At 35.6% G+C, this 15,411-nt stretch overlaps 2 protein-coding genes across 2 annotated transcripts in view; one reads left to right on the forward strand and one right to left on the reverse strand.

The window, feature by feature from the left end:
• LOC127841054 (intraflagellar transport protein 22 homolog) overlaps window positions 1–15,411 on the forward strand; it is a 219,312-nt gene that overhangs the window by 154,406 nt on the left and 49,495 nt on the right. The gene's annotated exons all lie outside the window — the stretch shown is intronic.
• On the reverse strand, window positions 6,724–8,073 carry LOC127837378 (uncharacterized). Its single transcript, XM_052364421.1, has 2 exons — window positions 7,464–8,073; window positions 6,724–7,328 (listed from the first exon to the last, which is right to left on the reverse strand). Exons 1-2 carry the CDS (start codon window positions 8,071–8,073, stop codon window positions 6,724–6,726), a joined length of 1,215 nt encoding a protein of 404 aa, XP_052220381.1.

Raw genomic sequence — 15,411 nt, forward strand, 5'->3', positions numbered from 1 at the left:
ATATGTTAAACCAAATGTTCATATTAAACTTTTCAATTTAATTAACTTGTTTTTATCAAAAGGATACGATGATTATGTACTTAAAAACACGTGTTTGATGGTTTTCGATTCACTATATCTTTCTTCTCTTAAAATTTGGAATCATTAGTGATATTATAGGCATTTTTCACTGTTGAACAAAATTGTGTCTTTGTGTCGTATGAACAAATCTGCATGAAAACTACATTTGGACTCAAATCGTACATCAAATCATTTATGTCGTCAGTTGTCAAAACACCTATATACTGTTTGATTCCAATAATGTCGCTTTAATGGAATTACTATTTTTATATATTTGATTCTTAATATTTAATCAACTAAACTTGTTTTATTAGGGCATTTTTCACTGTTGAACAAAATTGTGTCTTTGTGTCGTATGAACAAATCTGCATGAAAACTACATTTGGACTCAAATCGTACATCAAATCATTTCTGTCGTCAGTTGTCAAAACACCTATATACTGTTTGATTCCAATAATGTCGCTTTAATGGAATTACTATTTTTATATATTTGATTCTTAATATTTAATCAACTAAACTTGTTTTTATTAGTAGTACAATTTTTCAGTAGCCCCCCATTAATAGTTTTATTATTACTTTACAGTACCGCCCCTTGATGTTTTTCACGTCATTGTGTCTTCGCCTGTCAATTACGTCATAAATCTTTCTCTGTTCCAGTTGTAAGCTACATGCATAGGTCATTGGGTTTATAACGTTCAATTTTATTTATATTTTCTCTCTGATAGGCGTTTCTTTTTTGATTTAACTAGTATTAATTTAATTTTTAGCAGTCACATAAACAACCAAGCAATGTAATATGGAATTTTTACACCCATTATTGCTGCTTCTTCCTGTATTTGCGCGATGATTATCTGAAATATTAACTTAATGACGCTATATTTTTAAATCTTTTTCTATAAAGAAGGAATGTAGTTGACACTTGTTTGTAGTTTCATTTTATCGTTCGTCAAAAAGTTGTAACTCTGTTGCTCTGGTATCTTCAATACCATTGAGTAATTAAATTGTAATTAAATTGAATGCGTTTTAATTCCCTTTTATTATTGTTTGATTTGAGTTACAATGCTATGACGTTAAATTTTATTTACACTTAAATGTATTATGAATATTGTTGGGCCAAGTGTGAGGTTGAGCGCTCTATAACCGGTTTAAACCCCCAATGCTTTGCATTGACCGTTCCAAGGCGGTGACCCCAGCTTTATTCATATTTTGTGTTTATGTTGGTTTGTATTGTGCTGTATTGTGCTGTTTTGTATTGTTTGGGCAATCGGTCACTTGCCTTAAATAAAGGATCAACTAATTGTTTTTAATGAAAATTCAATACTACTCCAGCAGCTGGAGTTTCACTTCTTTATATTGTATTTTGAACCAAAAACGTGCGACGTGTTATTCTTGTTTCTGCAATTTGAATTTCAAAAATATATGGGAATAAAATAATTCTTAAGTTTTATTTGACTTATACGCGTGAACGTACGCGGTGGCATATTTAGTATGACAATTGGTTTGTTATGAAAGCAAGAATACGTTATAATGGCATATGCATTCTAATGCAGTGGTAACATTTGCTGCACAATAGTCATTGATAAGTTGACATGTCGTTGAAATATTTGTATTTGTATGTGTATAGCAACGTACCTACATGAAGAATATATTTGTGTTGTATAACCACATTTTATAGTTATTTTAACACTCAGTACGCACATTTAAAATCCAATTAACTGAAATGGACTTTATACTCTATGTGAATACGTTTCGTTTAAATGTTGAAAAGACCGGAATAGAGCTATTTAGATTTGTTAAAACGTTTTATTTTATACGTGAAAACATTTGTTTTCATTTGGGTGTCTTGGTCATTTTTATGTGTAAATTTGAGCCGTGCTTTTTGAAAAGGGGGTTTACTACAGCGTAAAGTGTCGTCCCAGATTAGCCCTCCACACAGTCCACTCAGTCTAATCAGGTACAACAATTTCCTGATAAACTAGATTTTTGCTAAGAAGATACTTTCTTTTAACATAAAATACCATACAAGCGGAAAATGTCGTTCCTGGCCAATCCGCACAGGCTAATCTGGGACGACACTGTAAGCAAATGTATTAAAAACCATTTCCACCGAGCGAGGGTCATATACAGTGCAACCTGCCAATAAAGACCACTCAAGGGATTTGATCGTTGTAGTCTTTGTTCACAGCTGGTCTTTATTAGCAGTGTCGATCGAAGCTTTGCAAAACTTATCTACGTATGTGCTCTATTGTTTTAATAGGAGAATACTAATGCATGTATAATGTAATAAAGGATTGAAAGCACAGTTTTGTTTTTATATTTATATGTATTATTTTAATTTCAAAACATAAAAGAATAAGATATAAGACAGATAATCATTATACAAGAAGTAACAACAAAACACAATAATCACATAAACACGTTCATCCAACGTCAAGAACTTACGCTTGGATGCCATACTGGTTAAATTTAACTGACCATTTACTTTTCTTTAATTTATGCACGCCTTATCACGGAGAAATTTAAGAAAGGAATGAATATCAAAATGTATGTGTGTAATTTGCATCGTAATTGTAACGAAACCGTAAATTTCCTTAATGGTTTGATATAAGCCCCAAACTTTTCTTTGATATTTTCGGAAATTAGTACCTTAATCGCGAGCCCCTCAAATAAAAAGGCAACTAATTACACGTTCGACAAACTGTCAAATGCATAACAGAATCAGTCGGCTACCAATTAGCAATGTGTGTTAAATAAACTAAAAAACTGCTATCGTGTAAAGTAAATTGTCATTTGCCAATATCTCCATAGCGACCGACGAGTGCACTGGTAAGATGTCGATCACGTGACTATCACAGCATTATGGTGGCCATTGTTTTATTGAAAGTTGTGAAATCGTTAATTGTGATGATTGAAGTGGTCGTTGATCGCCTCTTTCAAGGAATACAATACATTTTGTTATTTTGCAAACCGATGGCAACGTACAACGTTGAAGAGAACATACTGCAAAATATCGTATAATTGTATTGATAATTTAATGTATGATGTTTTGTCAAATCCAAATTATTCGTTATAAAACGTTATATTATGTTTATCAAAACGATTTTGTTAGTCAATCGACTTTTGGAAATGTAAAATGGTGGTCGCTGGTCGTTGAAATGGTCTTTGTTAGCTATCAAAATCGACTTTGGAAATGTGAAATGGCGGTCGCTGGTCATTGTTTGCAGGCGGGCGTTATTTGCAGGTAAAATATATAGTAAAATCGTTGGGGGGAAATCGATGTGGTCGTTATGGAGAGGTGGTCGCTATCCACCAGCGGTCGCTCGGGCAGGTTGGACCAGATCGCGTCCGCATTGGACTACATGCACACTGGCAATAAATTTAGGTTATTGTCATATACTATTATCATCATTTGTTGTCTAGAAATCCGCTACTATATTGGTTACATGTCAGGAATTGTTGCTGCAGAAAGTCAAATTTGATTTTTGGCAAATTTGTTTTTACAATAATTTACAAATACCCAGTCGGGCGACTTATCCGACTTGTGGATTCCTATTTTATTTTCTAATTTGCACTCAGTCTGGAATAAAACGATGAAACTTTTATAGATATATGTATTTGTTGTCATACATCTCGTCATAAAAATGAAGCTTTTTTAAGTATACATACATTTTATTTTATTTTAAATTGATTCTGCCTTCAATAAAGATTTATAGATGTATAAATCTGTTAAATACAATTAAGGAATAAAGTTTATACAGATGCTCTATAATGGATATAACCTAAAAGAGCGTATGCCGCTGTAGCTTCACATTGATGTTTTCACATGTAATTGTTTGGTCTTTTTCACATAGTTGTATACGTTCTTCTTAGGGGTACAATGTTGCAAATGGATATTAAATCAAAGAACATTGTATTGAACTCTAAATTCAATGCGCGATTGATCGACTTTGGGCTTTTTCGAGAATTGAAAGAAGGCGATGAAAGTTTGGCCGTTATGGCATTACCTATGAGAACAAAAGAAAACTGTCCCACCATGCAGCATAACATGCTCTCTGAACAGCACGATTACTACAATTTCGGAGTAGGTAAGTCGTAAATGGAATCACTCAACTTTATTTTTTTAAATACACATTATCTTTCTGATAGTCGAATCTTACGAAAACTACGAAATACTAAATCCCCATCTTTATTAAAACTATTGAAAACCATCCAAGATAGTGTATATATATAGCCCAAGGCAGGGTTTATTCTGTGTCAGTGTGTTAACGCTCCCTAAAAAAAGAACGTATGTTTACATTTATATGACATTTGGTGAGAAACAGTACATTTTGTTTTGGCATTTACTAAAATAGCTGGTAAACTTGAGGTGATACTCGAAATAATTACGGGATTGGAAGCGCTTACAAAAGCTGAAGGATTAGAATTGCGAAAATGGAAGCTTCGGCGCATAGAGGAACATCAACAGGTATCTAGGTATAGTGATCTTTTTTTAGCAAACTGATCTCATGTTTTAGCTGACATATTACTAAGAATGTACACCAGCGCACCTAATTTTTTTTCTATACAATTACGTGCTGATTGATTTGTATAACTGAGAGGACAATAATGATTATACTATATTATGTGATATTATGAAATTAACACTTTTAATGACATTCAGACTAAACTAATTAAAGATGGCTTTATTACCTGTATAAATGCAATGGTATTGCAGTATGTGTATGATTTAATGTGCTAAATGCACTTCCTTAATGATATAATAAAGTGCCCCTCAAAGGCTTAAAAGAGCAATCATAATCAAGTTGTGACAAATCATTCGATAAAAGACACATCAATCACCACAGTTAGATCTCTGCTTTTTTACTGCCCCAATTATTCGGCCGGAATTTTATTGAACAGAAGACAACGGATCATTCAGCCGGATTTAATTTGACAGCAAGATAACGGATCAAACCCGTAAAACTGAAATTACACAATACAAAAAACTTACAAAATGCACGACAAAATAATCCGTAAAATAACAGCGTTACACAACTATTAAAAAGTACACGACTATTAAAAATGCAATCATAGGCCTTTAGGATTATACAAGTATTGCATAGATGTACATGTTCATAAGATTTTACTGTCCATCACTATGAGCATTTAGAATTCAAAACAATAAAAGGCAGTACTGAAAGTTTAAGGAATGATTGATTTAGTTGAGTCATTCAAATAATTACAACCAAATAACAGCATATCACAATCAATGTTGCAATAACTACATAACTTACACAACGGTGAGACCAATTAGATTTGACTTGATATCGAGGTGTGCATAGCGTTGTAGATGGCTGTAAAATGATACAAAACATTGGTAAATAAAAAAAAAACTGGATCCATCATGTATTACACATATGATGAGTTACATAAGATTCAAGCGGAGAGTTTACATTGAACAAATGATAATCCGAAACACAAAAATGGAACAAATCGTAAGAGTACGAACGCACAAAAAATCTTATTAGCAAAATAGTAAGAAAATCGCTGAACAGTCTAATAAAAATAGTTTGTATACTAATCAAATACATAAAAATGTATCAAAATATGCTCTTTCTTTTTGTTTACATGGACAATGAAGCTTACAAAGGGTTTTTTTAATTTAAGAAAAACGTGACCAAACGATTTCTTGTAAAAACATAGCGTTGTAAAAATCGGTCAGGTTACATACAACTAATAATCAGGCTAAGGGACAACACACTCCCCGTCTGATATCATGAAGATATCACTATCAATTTACAACGTTTGTCTAACATAAAAAAGTATCAAAGATCCCAAGAAAAGAAAAATAGCAAAAATACACTTAACCTTGAACATTTAACCTTGAACACACAAGTACACAAAGTGTGTACATGTATATAACATCAATTATTGAACATAAAGCTAAGCAATTAAAACATCACACTGTTTTACACACAAAATTTAGTCAATCAACCGCACCATTTGCGTTATAGGTCTTATGTATTTTGTTGACTGTCCGTCTCTATGCAACCTCACTTCAAGTGACCTCACTCTTTCGTCGGTTCCGGGGAAAACTCGCTCTACTACCGCTACTGGCCACTGGTTTCTCTCCGAACTCTCCTTCAGCAACACGACATCTCCCGGTTTGACATCCCGAAGCTCGAGCCACTTTCGTCGACCCTGATGGCTACTTAAATAATCTTGTTGCCAACGCTTCCAAAACATGTTAGAAAGTATTTGAACATGTTTCCACTGAGAAGCGTAGATTTCTCTGATGTCCGTAGAGGTTGTCAGAGGTGGCAGGTGTCCAGATTTCTGTGTCAGCAACATCGATGGGTTTATCAGGACTGGGTCGAGCGGATCGTAGGTGATTTGCCCAATCGGTCGACTATTTAGCACAGCACACACTTCACACATCAATGTACACAACATTTCGTGTGTGAGTTTTTGACCTTGCCTATTCAATAGCATTGCATTAAGAATATTTCGAGTTAGTCCAATAATACGCTCCCAACATCCTCCCTTGTGCGAAGCGTGTGGGGTGTTCAAGATCCAGGCGACTCCCTTATCCTTGAGAAAGGCTTTAACGGGTGGGTCTTAAACACAGATTGCATCAGCGTTAATGTCCTTCAAAGCACCAACAAAATTGGTTTCGCGATCAGATCAAAATTCTTTCACCGGTCCCCGTACAGAGATGAATCGTCGTAGAGCGTTTATAAAGGCTGAGCTACTCATGTCCTCGATCACTTCTATATGAGCTGCTCCGGTAAATAAGCAAACAAATATGATGGCCCATCGTTTGCTCTCTGCAACCCCTCCTCTGGTACGCCGTGTCACAACTGGCCATGGTCCGAAGGTATCCACACCAACGTATGTAAATGGAGGTCCTGGGGTAAGTCTATCTTCAGGAAGGTTGGCTATCCGTTGATTCACTAAGTTGCCACGCAAGCGCCTGCATGTAACGCACTGGTATATGATGCTGGATACTAAACGTTTCACCCCGACTATCCAATAGCCATGGTTTCTTAAGGCTGCCTCTGTATAAAGTGTACCCTGATGGTGCACTAAAACATGAAAATTATTTACAAGCAGGCCAGCAATGTGTGATTTTCGAGGTACCAGTATTGGATGCTTGAAATCTGTATTGAAGGTAGCCTTGTGTATACGCCAACCCATTCGTAGCGTCCCATTTTTATCCAAAAATGGGTTCAACAAAGCTATTGAGCTTTTGCTGCCAACTCTCTTCTTGTCTGTCAGCGACTCTACCTCTGAAGAGTAATAGGATTTTTGAATTTCATTCAAGACAAACAACTCTGTCTCCTTACGGGATTCGACAGTATCTTAACTCAGTTTCTGTTTTGAACGAAATGATTGCACCCATCTTCTCAAGAGTGAAAAGGCACTGATCAAAGACTTCCAACTAAAGAATTTCTCAAATGTTTCAGTTATGTCACGATTAATGTCTGTTTTTGAAACCTTCACAAAAGGTCGAATTTTGCTATCCTTGTCTTCATCTACCAGAGTGAATGTGTCGGGACAACGTGTTTCATTCGGCAGTGTATTCGGTCCTGTAATCCACATATTTGCATCCAATTTCTTGGCAGGTGTCGCACAACGTGTGGCGAGATCTGCTGGGTTGTTTGATGTATGTACATAGTTCCACTGGTGGACATTAGTGCGTTTCAAGATGATTTGTACTCTGTTGGCTACGTATGTGTAAAATCTTCTAGACTGATTGTTCAAATACCCGAGAACAACTCTGCTGTCAGAATTAAAAATAAATCTCTCCATGGGATAATCAAGATGCTCAGAGATAATTTCTGCTACCTCAGTGGCCAAGACTGCTGCACACAACTCTAAGCGTTGAATGGTTGTGTTTGCAGGTGCCAACCTTGATTTTCCGAGCACAAACCCTGTTTCAGTTGCAGTCATCACAAAACAGAAAGCGGATATTGCCTTTTCAGATGCATATGAATAAATGTGTAGTGCATCCTCTGCGGTAAAATTGGTCATGGTGTACATACGTGGAATGGCTATGTCATTCAATGAGGTTAAATGAGTTTTTCCATTGTTCCCATTTTCCTTCTAAGTGTCTTGGCAACGGCTCATCCTAATCTGACGATGTGGCCTCATTCATTCCCGTACCAAGATTTTTCCTTCTATTGTCACAGGCGCAAGAAATCTTAGCGGGTCAAAAATGCTGTGGACTGTGGCAACTACTCCTCGCCTTGTAAATGTAATAAGAAATTGTCCTACATTATGTGACTGTACTAGTTCTAAATATATATATGGTCCAGTTGGACATGTTATTACTGGGGACCTTAATTTCATTCAAAATAAAAACCTTAGAAATTTGCTACGCAGAGGCCCTAAGTACAGACTGCCTATTCCTGTTGATTTTGATGACTGCATTAAGAATATCGTAACTTCCTTACATGATTATTGCACTAAATGGTGCAGGAAGGAAAATGCTGAAATTACTGCACTCAATGATTGGAAAACAAAAATATTTAGTATGGCCATGAATTAAATATGTTTTTATGATACACATCCTTTGGCCCTACCACATTCACCTAAATTTAATAAACAAAATCTCTGTAAATTGCTTGAAGACTTAAAATCTAAATTCGTCTTAGTTCCTGCTGATAAGGCTGCTAATAATGTTATCATAATATGACGAGTGTTTTATGATCAAACTATTTCACAAGAACTTTCACAAACTACATCATATTGTGAGTACAATAAGCTACCTAATGAAATTATTATCGACCATATTGCCCAATGCATAAAGTTAAATGTAATAGTCAATATTACTGACAAGAAATTGCCATCACTTTACTGGATACCTAAATTACATAAGACGCCATATAAAAGTCGTGTTATCGCTAATTCAGTGTCTTGTACCACCAAACAATTATCAGTGTATCTTACATCTGCATTGAGTGCTATTAGATATCATATAGCTAAATTTTGTAATAAAGTTTATGAAAATAGTAATATTAACCTATTTTGGTCAATAAAAAACACCTTAGAAGTTATTGATAAAATTGAAAATAAAAAATATAAGGTGTCGCAGGTAAGTACTTATGATTTTTCGACACTATATACAACGCTTCCTCACGCTTTAATAAAATCCAAACTTGTTTCTTTGATTGAAAAAACTTTTGCTAGAGAGAAATGTTTGTATCTAGCTTTAAACACTAAAACAGCTTTTTTTACTAATCAGATATTAGATAATTACATCATTTGGACTGGTCTTGACTTTTGTGCAGCACTTACTTTTCTTTTGGATAACTTGTTTGTTGTATTTAATGGTAAAATATTTAAACAAATTATTGGCGTTCCTATGGGTACTAATTGTGCGCCACTTATAGCTGACCTTTTTTATATTGTTATGAAAGCGAATTTATGTTAGAATTATCTAAAACTAAGCAAGTAGATTTAATTAATTGTTTTAACCTTACTAGTAGGTACATTGATGACATACTTAATTTAGATAATCCATTATTTGAACAATATATTCACAAAATCTACCCAAAAGAACTAGTCTTAAATAGATCGTGTATATCCAATACAGACGCTGCGTATTTAGACTTACATTTAACTATTAATAATAATTTGATCAAAACTAGTTTATACGACAAACGGGACGATTTTAACTTTGAAATTGTGAATTTTCCGTTTCTAGATGGCAACATCCCTAAAGGACCTTCCTATGGTATTTACATTTCGCAGTTGGTACGTTATGCCAGAGCATGTTCGTGTATTAAAGATTTTAATGATCGTAATCTAATATTAACTAAAAAATTGCTAATTAAGGCTTTTTGTATCATAACTTAAGAAATAAATTTGCTAGATTTTACTCTAAGTATGGTGATTTAATTTCAAAATATAATGTTTCTTTAAAATGGCATTTAAATAATGGAATCTCCCATCCATCATTTTACGGAGATGTTTTGAAGCGTGTCCGCAAATTAAAATATGTTAAACCAAATGTTCATATTAAACTTTTCAATTTAATTAACTTGTTTTTATCAAAAGGATACGATTCTTATGTACTTAAAAACACGTGTTTGATGGTTTTCGATTCACTATATCTTTCTTCCCTTAAAATTTGGAATCATTAGTGATATTACAGGCATTTTTCACTGTTGAATAAAATTGTGTCATTGTGTCGTATGAACAAATCTGCATGAATACTACATTATAGGCATTTGTCACTGTTGAATAAAATTGTGTCATTGTGTCGTATGAACAAATCTGCATGTAAACTACATTTGGACTCAAATCGTACATCAAATCATTTCTGTCTTCAGTTGTCAAAACACCTATATACTGTTTGATTCCAATAATGTCGCTTTAATGGAATTACCATTTGTATTCATTTGCTTCTTTATATTAAATCACGTAAACTTGTATTATTAGTAATACAGCCCGATTAATATTTTTATTTAGTACTGCCCTTGGAATTTGTTCACGTCATTATGCCATTATGGATTTTTGTGACGTCATACGACCGACTTTCCCAGTTGTAATCTACATGCATAGGTCATTGGGTTTATAACGTTCCATTTTATTTATATTTTCTCTCTGATAGGCGTTTCTTGTTTGATTTAATTATTTTTAATTTGTTTAGCAGTCACATAAACAACCAAGCTATGTAATATGGAATTTTTACACCCATTATTGCTGCTTCTTCCTGTATTTGCGCGATGATTATCTGAGATATTAACTCTATGATTCTACATTCTCAAATCTTTTCTATAAAGAAGGAATGTAGTTGACAATTGTTAATAGTTTTATTTGATCGTTCGTCAAAAAGTTGTAATTCTGTTACTCTTGTATCTTCAATGCAATTGAGTAATTAAATAGTAATTAAATTGAATGCGTTTTAATTCCCTTTTATTATTGTTTAATTTGAGTTACAATGCTATGACGTTAAATTTTATTTACACTTGAATGTATTATGAATATTGCTGGGCCAAGTGTGAGGTTGAGCGCTCTATAACCAGGTTTAAACCCCCAATGCTTTGCATTGACCGTTCCAAGGCGGTGACCCCAGCTTTATTCATATTTTGTGTTTATGTTGGTTTGTATTGTGCTGTATTGTGCTGTTTTGTACTGTTTGGGCAATCGGTCACTTGCCTTAAATAAAGGACCAACTAATTGTTTTTAATGAAAATTCAATACTGCTCCAGCAGCTGGAGTTTCACTTCTTTATATTGTGAATGGTCTTTCAGCAATGTTGATCTTGAACTCAAATGTATCGGCATTGGTATTCCATTTCAAACCTAGACTAGCCTGATCGGGCATTTCATCTGTAGAAATATCAAAAGATGTCATGTCAATTGCGAGGTCTTCTACTGGGAAACTGCTTATCACGACTCTAGAATTTGAGGCTATCTTATACAGTCTAAAACTGCTTCTACTCATGGTTTCTTGCGTTCTTTTAATCAAGTCAATGGCTTCTTCTTCCTTTAAATGTGATGTCAAGGCATCGTCTACATAGAAGTCCCTGCTTACAAAGGTTCTCACATCTTCATCTGCAGTCTCGACAGCTTTTCTGAGGCAGTAGGTGGCTACAGCTGGCGAACGGCTGTTCCCAAAGACATGAACCGTTATTCGGTATTCTATAAGCTCTTTCTTTGGATTGTTGTCTTTGTGTCAAAAGAAACGAAGCAAATCACGGTGTTCCTTGTTGACCTTGAAGCAATAGAACATCTGCTGCACGTCGCACATGACAGCAACAGCATTACGTCTGAAACGCAGAAGTACACCAAGCAGACTATTCGTGCAGTTTGGTGCAGTCAAAAGAATGTTGTTCAGTGAATTTCCATCAAATACTGCAGATGAATCAACACTCCTCGGACCTTGTTTGGCTTGCGCGGGTGATACACCCCAAAGAAAGGTAGATACCGGCATTCTGTGTCTTCATTCAGTGGTGGGGCCTCTTCTGCTGCGCCAGAATCTAGTATTTGTTGCATGAACTTGTGCATTTGCTCTTGTTTCACTGGATGTTTCAGTAGTGAAGCCCGTAGGCTGGTAGCTCTCTTATAAACACTTAGCTTGTTATTTGGGAGCTTTTCCCTGGGATTCCTTAGTGGCAACGGAGCTGCCCAATGACCATCTCTCATGTCTAGTGTATTGTCCATGATTTGAAGGAACTTCTGGTCATCTTGGGACAGTCCAACTCGATCATCAGCTTTAGTGACCTTGAAAATATCATCACTTGTGTTGATTTTCTCACTTACCTTCAAAGCATTCTGGCAAGGGTACAACAAAGTTGTTCTGTCTGCGTTGAACACTTGAGTCTTGAATGTTCTTATGTTCTCACAAGTATCGTAAATATGCAACTGGCCCAAACACACTTCGCCAACCAAAACCCAACCAAGTGGTAGTTTCTGTGCAAATGGCAATTGCTTCTGATCACCTAGCACTTGTTCCAGAACATGATGTGCTTCTGGGATATCTCTGCCAATCAGTAGCCCTATGTGCGGATTCTCCATGAGTTCAGGGAACTTGTCATTGATTGGCTGCAGGTGGGAAAACAATGCAGCAACTTCCGGTGTGGGTATTTCAGATATGTCACTAGGAATTTCACACTCAACTAAGTTCTTGACTTCTAACTGACAAGAGTCATCAATTGCACAGACCATGAGATTCGCAACACTTCTGGATAAGATACTTGTCTTTCCTGCGCAAGATGAAAGTGTGTATCGCTGTCTCGCATCTGCAATTCTAAGCTCATCTAATAGTTCCGAGCTTGCAAGGGATCGGTTGCTTTGATCATCATGTACGGCGTATGTATAAATGTATCTGTCTGGCTCTTCGGGCTTGAATTCACCAAAACTGTTTTGGAACATGACCTTCCACCAACCTTTTCGCCGCACACAGCAGTACATTTCGAAACAATTTTGCTTTCTTGCTCCCCGCCGTGGCTTCTCATTGTTGTTGTGTCACTATAAACATGAAGAGCAGTTGGATGACCTTTGTCGCATACTCGACACGTAACAATGGCCTTGCAATCCTTTGCCATGTGACTGTTTGAATTGCAACATCTGAAACAAATCTTTTTCTTCCGTAGAATTTGCTTGCGTTCTTCAAATGGTTTTTGTCGGAAGGCCCTGCATGCATTCAACGGATGCCCCTTGCCATTGATGGCGCATTCGTGCACTGATGGGACAGGCGCTTGAACTCGAGGTGTTTCAATATCAGTTTTCCTTGTTATGAGGTGATGTGGCGTCCTTGTTCTGGATGGAACGCTTTTGGCGTCAAACCTGTGGCTTTGTTTGTCACTGATCACTAATGCTGGATCATTGAACCTTCCTGCCATACTTTAAAGAAACTCTGTAAACACTGTCAATGGCGAATATGCAACGCAGTTAGTCTCTTTGTAATTCGCTGCCTTGTTGATCCATGTTGACTGAATAGTGACTGGCAAGTTGTATCACTGTATCACTGGATTTAAGCCCATTGGAGTGTTGATTTGTCCTAGCAATGTAACAAACTCGGGACGTGTCATAAAATAGTTAACCTCATTAACCCAGTCCAACAAGTCATAAAGCTTTGAATAACCCTGGTTGCCTGTAATCCTTTCGATTGAGAACAATCGTCTGTTCGACGAATCGAGAATCATTTCAGATCTGCCAAATCTGTCGTTTAACCGTTTCTATAGTTGGATCATCGCTCTTTCTGCGTTCCGGCAAGAGTTTCGGATAGATATGGCCTGGGGTGACGACTTGTCACCTAAATATTTTACCAAAAAGTCCAACTGTTCGCTTTGTGACAGTTCAAGTTTTTCAACTAATGACATGAATTGTTTTTTTCCTATGAAGTTAGTTCTTAGGCTTATCATTGAATTGCACAAATCGTGTGGATAAACGTTCTTTCTATAAAAGGAAATTTGAAAATTGCAATGTTTCTTTCAGTGTCTCTTGGTTACATGTAGAATTAGGCACAGATTGCCTCACAAATGTCTCTGTACGGTTACGTTTTTCTTCTTCTAACTGAATATCATGATCTTTAAAATTTTCTGAATTCTCCAACACTTCTTGAATTTTTAACTCTTTCTCCGCAGTGAGAATGTCTCTTTTAATTTTTAACTTTGCACGTTGGTTCTCAAGTTCTAATTCAAGTTCTATTAATTCTGCTTCTTTTCTGACAAACTCTAAATTCACCTTAGTTTCTTCGACATTACTTCCTGCCGATGATGGACGTCTGGACAGCTGGCTAGGTGGCCCTTGTGTGAAATGTAGATTGCCATGTGGAACCCCTCCCACACTAAGCGTAGTCCGAACAGGTGCCATCAGTTCCGGGTCCCGTCTGATTCTTTCAGATGCGAAGCTCATGACGATTGTTTAGTCAGTAGTCTCGTTGTTTTTACTTTACTGCCCCAATTATTCGGCCGGATTTTAATTGAACAGAAGACAACGGATCATTCAGCCGGATTTAATTTGACAGCAAGATAACGGATCAAACCCGTAAAACTGAAATTACACAATACAAAAAACTTACAAAATGCATGACAAAATAATCCGTAAAATAACAGCGTTACACAACTATTAAAAATTACACGACTATTAAAAATGTAATCTTAGGCCTTTAGGATTATACAAGTATTGCATAGATGTACATGTACATAAGATTTTACTGTCCATCACTATGAGCATTTAGAATTCAAAACAATAAAAGGCAGTACTGAAAGTTTAAGGAATGATTGATTTAGTTGAGTTATTCAAATAATTACAACCAAATAACAGCATATCACAATCAATGTTGCAATAACTACATAACTTACACAACGGTGAGACCAATTAGATTTGACTTGATATCGAGGTGTGCATAGCGTTGTAGATGGCTGTAAAATGATACAAAACATTGGTAAATAAAAAAGGAACTGGATCTATCATGTATTACACATATGATGAGTTACATAAGATTCAAGCGGAGAGTTTACATTGAACAAATGATAATCCGAAACACAAAAATGGAACGAATCGTAAGAGTACGAACGTACAAAAATCTTATTTGCAAAATAGTAAGAAAATCACTGAACAGTCTAATAAAAATAGTTTGTATACTAATCAAATACATAAAAATGTATCAAAATATGCTCTTTCTATTTGTTTACATGGACAATGAAGCTTGCAAAGGGGTATTTTAATTTAAGAAAAACGTGACCAAACGATTTCTTGTAAAAATTATAGCGTTGTAAAATCGGTCAGGTTACATACAACTAATAATCAAGATAAGGGACAACACAGCTTATGATTGTATACATAAAGCAGTAACTTGAAATATTTAGATTTTGTGTAAACAAATACAACATATTTTTGAAAATTCCTGTTAGTT

The sequence above is a fragment of the Dreissena polymorpha genome, chromosome 1, assembly GCF_020536995.1.
Source record: "Dreissena polymorpha isolate Duluth1 chromosome 1, UMN_Dpol_1.0, whole genome shotgun sequence".
Lineage (NCBI taxonomy): Eukaryota > Metazoa > Mollusca > Bivalvia > Myida > Dreissenidae > Dreissena > Dreissena polymorpha.

Bases quoted from the DNA above. Each gene is read 5' to 3' on its own strand.
- LOC127837378 (XM_052364421.1), bottom strand. From the start codon at position 8,073: ATGACCAATTTTACCGCAGAGGATGCACTACACATTTATTCATATGCA. The intron at 7,329-7,463 runs GTGCCTTTTCAC...ATTACTCTTCAG, and splicing joins TAGTTGGAAGTCTTTGATCA to AGGTAGAGTCGCTGACAGAC.